The sequence below is a fragment of the Corylus avellana genome, chromosome ca1 (genome assembly GCF_901000735.1).
Source record: "Corylus avellana chromosome ca1, CavTom2PMs-1.0".
NCBI classification, from domain to species: Eukaryota; Viridiplantae; Streptophyta; class Magnoliopsida; order Fagales; family Betulaceae; genus Corylus; species Corylus avellana.
The window spans coordinates 30,491,158-30,496,698 of record NC_081541.1 but is presented as its reverse complement, the minus strand read 5'-3'; the positions used below and the strand labels follow the sequence as shown (position 1 = coordinate 30,496,698).

The following is a 5,541-nucleotide window of genomic DNA, read 5'->3' as shown; positions in this document are numbered from 1 at the left end:
GGGTGAACATGATGGTAGCAAACGCTACAAGGCAAGATTGGTAGTCAAGGGATTCCAGCAGAAAGAAGGAATTGACTACACAGACATATTCTCTCCGGTGGTGAAGATGACAACCATCAGAATTGTGCTGAGCATTGTGGCGGCGGAGAACTTACATCTAGAGCAGCTAGATGTGAAGACAGCGTTCCTTCATGGTGAGTTAGAGGAAGAAATTTATATGCAGCAGCCACAGGGATTTGCAATGCAGGGGAAGGAGAGTTTAGTGTGCAAACTGAGAAAAAGCTTGTATGGTCTGAAACAAGCTCCAAGACAATGGTACAAGAAGTTTGACAGTTTCATGTGCAGTACTGGGTTCACAAGATGCAATGCAGATCATTGCTGCTATGTCAAGAGTCTTAAGAACTCTTACATTATTCTACTTTTGTACGTAGATGATATGCTCATTGCAGGGGCCAGTATGGAAGACATCAACAAGTTGAAGAACCAGCTATCAAAGCAGTTTGCAATGAAGGATTTGGGTGCTGCTAAACAAATCCTTGGGATGAGAATCATCAGGGACAGGGCCAATAGTACACTGAAGATTTCACAGACAGAATATGTGAAGAAGATTCTCAGCAAATTTAGCATGAATGAAGCTAAGTCAGTGAGCACACCCTTGGGGAGTCACTTCAGACTAACCAAGGATCAGTCACCGAAGACGGATCAAGAGAAAGCATACATGAGCAAGGTTATCGGAAGTCTGATGTATGCAATGGTCTGTACTAGACCGGATATTGCACATGCAGTAGGAGTTGTGAGCAGGTACATGAGTAATCCAGGGAAGCAGCATTGGGAAGCAGTCAAGTGGATTTTGCGATATTTGAGAGGAACTTCAGATATGTCCCTTTGCTTCATAGGTGCAGAATTGAAGCTGCAGGGCTACGTGGATGCTGATCTAGCGGGTGATGTTGATAGCAGGAAAAGTACTTTAGGGTTTGTATATACTCTAGGAGGTACTGCTGTGTGTTGGACCTCAAGGTTACAGAAAATTGTAGCCCTTTCCACTACAGAGGCGGAGTATGTAGCCGTGACAGAAGCTGGAAAGGAGATGGTTTGGCTACAAGGTTTTTTGGATGAGTTGGGAAAGAAGAATGAGAAGGGCGTTCTACACAGTGATAGTCAGAGTGCCATTTTTCTTGCGAAGAACCCAGCGTATCATTCAAGAACAAAGCATATACAGTTGAGGTATCACTTCATTCGATCTCTTCTTGAAAGTGAACAATTGCTACTTGAGAAGATTCGTGGAACTGAGAATCCGGCAGACATGCTGACAAAAGGAGTGACTATTGAGAAACTGAAGCTGTGCGCAGCTTCAGTTGGTCTTCGAGCTTGAAGATAGGCGGAGGAGACATCCGGAGGAGATTCACTTTGTTGCAACTTGATGGGATTCAAGTCAAGTGGGAGATTGTTGGAGTTTTGTGACTTTCACCATAAAGTTGGTGGGACCCAGCATCATTAAAAGAGGATCCTTTTGGCTCAAGTTTTGTATTCCTAGTTGCTCTTGGAATTGGTTTTCCTTTTAGAGCATGACTTGGACTTAAAGTCCTTCTACAATTTGGAATTGGAGGAGCCTTGCTTAGCCAACTTTTATGTCCTATATAAAGGGGTGTCCACAGCACATAAACACATAGAGAAAAACAAAGTAATATTTGCTTTGTGTTTTGGTGAGCCAATAATAGAGAGAAAAGTGAGAGCAAGAAAGAGAGTGTTTTCTTTTCCCCTTTTGTTATTATTCTCCTTTGGGCAAAGTGAGAATTGGGTATATTTGGGGCTTTGGGTTTGAGTGGTTTTCTCACCCTGTTACTCTCTTGTACTCATCTTTTGATAGTGAATTTTCTCTGGGTCGTCTCCGCCAGTGGATGTAGGCTTGTTAAGCCGAACCACTTAAATCTTTGTGTTGTGTGATTTGATTGCCTAATCTTTGTTATTCCGCATTCTTCTTATTTTTCGCATCTCACGGGTCTTGGGAAATAAGATTAATTTCCTAACAGCTGCCATATCCACTGTTGTGTCTCAGTATGTGCTTTTTTTGGACTTATTTACTTCTTCTTTTCTTTTTGGCCTTATTTGACCATAATCATGCTAGAAAATTTATGCTTCAGATACATTGTTACCTTCTTACTGATCTGGCAATTAAACAAGAGAGCTGTATTATTGCCTCCAAAGATGGGATCACTTCAATTTGGCGGATATATAAAATCTGGTAAGTTCTTAGTTTTTGGTCAGTTTGATTGTGTTTTCCATTTATATGTTTAGAAAGGCTGGCATTCCTCCAGCCCCCAGTAAGAGTTCCATTTATAGTTTTTTGCAACTCTCCTTACTCGTATATTTAGACAGTTGATATGGCTAAACTTTCGCTTCAGTCAGTTGCACATTTGAATGAATTATGCTATTATGATAGTAATTGACATTAGTTTGCTCATGGAACAGTACATTGATTTGGGATGGTGCAATGTTTCAATATTTTTTGGTTTTCTTTCACTTATGTTTTTAGAAAGGATGTCATTCCTTCCCTCCCCCACAAACCCCAAACAAGTCTATCCTTACTCCTTGTATATTTAGAAGGTTCATATGTCTAAACTGTTGTTTCAGTCAGTTGCACATTTGCATGAATTATGCTATTATGATAGTAATTGACATTAGTTTGCTGATGGAACAGTACATTGATTTTGGATGGTGAAATGTTTCTCTATTTGGTATTCTGATAGCGATTGATATACATGTTAGACCTTTTATCTACTTCAGATGTATTTCAACAGCTATGCTTACCAATTATTGGCTGCTTTAGGTGGCTTTCTTCTTGGAAGAACTTTTCCTGTTCTTACAACCATGACATTGGGGACATTAATGGCTGCTCGTCAAGGTCCGGTAGCTATGGCTGCACATCAGATATGTATTCAAGTATGGCTAGCTGTATCCCTCCTTACAGATGCACTGGCTGCATCTGGTCAGGTATTAAATTCTTTCTTCGAATGATTTCTTATGCTTTCATGACATTCTTATTTACTTGTTCCCATACTATCATCCATTCAATTTCTATTTGGTTGGAATGATCAGCTCTGTGGATTGGCTGTGGGTAAAATAAGACACTATTGCAGTAGAATATACATAAACACAGGGAAAGTCTGACAACTGGTTGAAGAATGGAAAATAAATGACAAGGAGCTTTTGGAAAACATTTTACTCTTTAATGAAAAGGAAAAATGTATCTTGCTGCATTTAATTGTTGCAATTTAAGCACCTCCAAGCAACTCTCTAAGAATATGTAGTTCGCTTACTACGAGATGCTACATTTGGTTCACAGGATACCTACAGAAGTTTGTATTTTTGTTGACTTCCAAATTGGATCTATTTGTAGGCCCTGATTGCGAGTTCTTTATCTAAAGGTGACTTCCAGACTGTAAAGGACATTACACACTTTGTGTTGAAGGTAAGCATATCTTTTTTGCTTCTCCATTGTATTTGGAGTGTCTGATGGACACAAAGTTGGATAGATTCTGTTTGAGGACTTGATGTGGCATGTTTTTCCAGATAGGACTGGAATTTGCTTGTCTGCAATTCTGGGTCTTTCTTTTGGTTCTTTGGCCTCCGTGTTCACCAAGGATGCTGAAGTTTTAGGAATTGTTAAAACGGGGGTATTGGTATGTATGGACATTCGTGTTCTGCAATTTGTTTAATTTTTATATAGTTTAAAGTTGTTATTATTGTTGGCGCCTTTACAGTTTGTCAGTGCTAGTCAACCTTTGAATGCACTGGCTTATATTTTTGATGGTCTCCATTTTGGTATTTCAGACTTCCCATATGCAGCTTGCTCGATGGTAAGCCTGGCTTATGCAGAGTTAAAACTTATTTGAGATGTCCTTACTTGGTTGTACATATTGCTTCTCTGACATTTTTAATTTGATTTTATAGATGATAGTAGGGGCAATATGTTCAGTGTTTTTGCTCTATGCTCCTTCAATTATTGGTCTTCCTGGGGTTTGGTTGGGATTGACACTCTTTATGTGCCTACGAACGGTGGCAGGATTTATGAGGTAAAATTTACAATATTATGATTATTTTCTTTCATTCCAGAGGGTATATGCACTTTTCGAAAATCCTGACAGTAGGCAAGGGGCCGATGTGCAATTGCTGATGAGTATTTTTTATTATGTACATCTCTACTTGTCATATGCCTGGTGTTGATATCTTGGTGATTTAGTGATGTGAAAGCTTGTTTTAGTTCTTCTATTAATCTTTGGTCCTGGACCTTATATTACTAATGATATCAACTTTTATTTGTAGTCAACTTTTATCAGTTAGGTATTGTTGGCATTATTCACTGTTGGCCTCAATGTTACTGAAGACTTTTGTAGATGCTTATCAGTGTTGCTCTGCTTATGTATGCTTGATCTTTGCTATTTCTTGCTCGTGCTCGTTGACTAATTTTAATCCATTTTTTCAGATTACTATCAAAAAGGGGTCCATGGTGGTTCCTGCACAGGGACTTCCAGAGACTTGAGGTTGGTCAATATTCATAACTCTGATTATGGATCATAGTGTTCTAACTTTCTGATACATATTAACATCATATATATATTCTTGTAATTAATTTGTTTGCTTGTATTCAACTAATGATAATTTATCTTGTCTTTGGTCCTACAAATCTATGCATGACAGTGGGTGGGTAAGTCTTCCTAGTTCTGAACCTATGGATTCATTTGAATATGTCTTCAAATACGGTTTAATTCACCCCATCAAACTATGGTAAAAGGTTATTTGAAAATTGTAATTCATACCTGTTTTTATATTTATTTTCCCCTTCCTCATGTTCTCTGTTTCTGTAGGCGACTGCCAGTTGCTTTTTACACAAAAGTTTTATAAGAGAAGAAAACACTATAAAAACTTTTATAGAAGGAAAGCATTTTATTGGAATATTACTTTTTGAATATAGCTTGTACCCCAATTCCAGCAAGGACAGGCGACAATATTCGGTGGAAACTTGGTAGTACAGTAAAATCCAAGTAATTTGAGTTGATAAATGCTGCACACACTAGTACTCTCAAATGCACCCTCAGGATGTAGCACTAAAAATTACTATTGGATTCAAAATCTACTAGTGATCAATCTAAAATCTAATAGTGATTTTTAGTGCTACTTCAGCCATCATGGAGCGTGTATTTGAGCGTGTGTAGCATTTCTCATTTGAGTTAAAAAAAAAAAAGACAAATAGTCACCTTTCTTTTTGAGGCAAGGGAGATGAACTAAAGTATTCACATTGAGGTGATGTTTTCAGACTTATACGAACTTACCATGCAAATGACATTCCTTATTTCTAATTTGTTACCTTAAATGGCTTTCTTAGCTTAGTTGATATTGCATGTATTTCTTGCTTCTCCAATTGAAATGGGGGGGAAAAAAAAAAAAACTGCTACTATCTGGTAGAATCACTCATAGAAGTTTGCTGGTAATGGTTTATCGATTGAATCTCTGTGTTTTTCTGCCTTGGAGTTTGGCTTTTGA

General features: G+C 38.2%; 1 protein-coding gene across 1 annotated transcript; it reads left to right on the top strand.

The window, feature by feature from the left end:
• The first annotated feature begins 1,087 nt into the window (after nucleotides 1-1,087).
• Nucleotides 1,088-4,559, top strand: LOC132169702 (protein DETOXIFICATION 45, chloroplastic-like). Its single transcript, XM_059580693.1, has 9 exons — nucleotides 1,088-1,358; nucleotides 2,031-2,055; nucleotides 2,142-2,242; nucleotides 2,828-2,991; nucleotides 3,398-3,486; nucleotides 3,575-3,680; nucleotides 3,762-3,857; nucleotides 3,952-4,073; nucleotides 4,484-4,559. The coding sequence occupies exons 1-9, from the start codon at nucleotides 1,088-1,090 to the stop codon at nucleotides 4,557-4,559; spliced, it is 1,050 nt and encodes a 349-aa protein (XP_059436676.1).
• Nucleotides 4,560-5,541: the final 982 nt, after the last annotated feature.

What these genes read in the sequence shown, in the direction of transcription:
- LOC132169702 (XM_059580693.1), top strand. Translation starts at nt 1,088, where the DNA reads ATGGTTTGGCTACAAGGTTTTTTGGATGAGTTGGGAAAGAAGAATGAG. An exon ending in ATATCCACTGTTGTGTCTCA is followed by an intron (nt 2,056 to 2,141) that starts GTATGTGCTTTT and finishes TTTATGCTTCAG; the next exon opens with ATACATTGTTACCTTCTTAC. An exon ending in AAGGTAAGCATATCTTTTTT is followed by an intron (nt 3,487 to 3,574) that starts GCTTCTCCATTG and finishes TTTTCCAGATAG; the next exon opens with GACTGGAATTTGCTTGTCTG.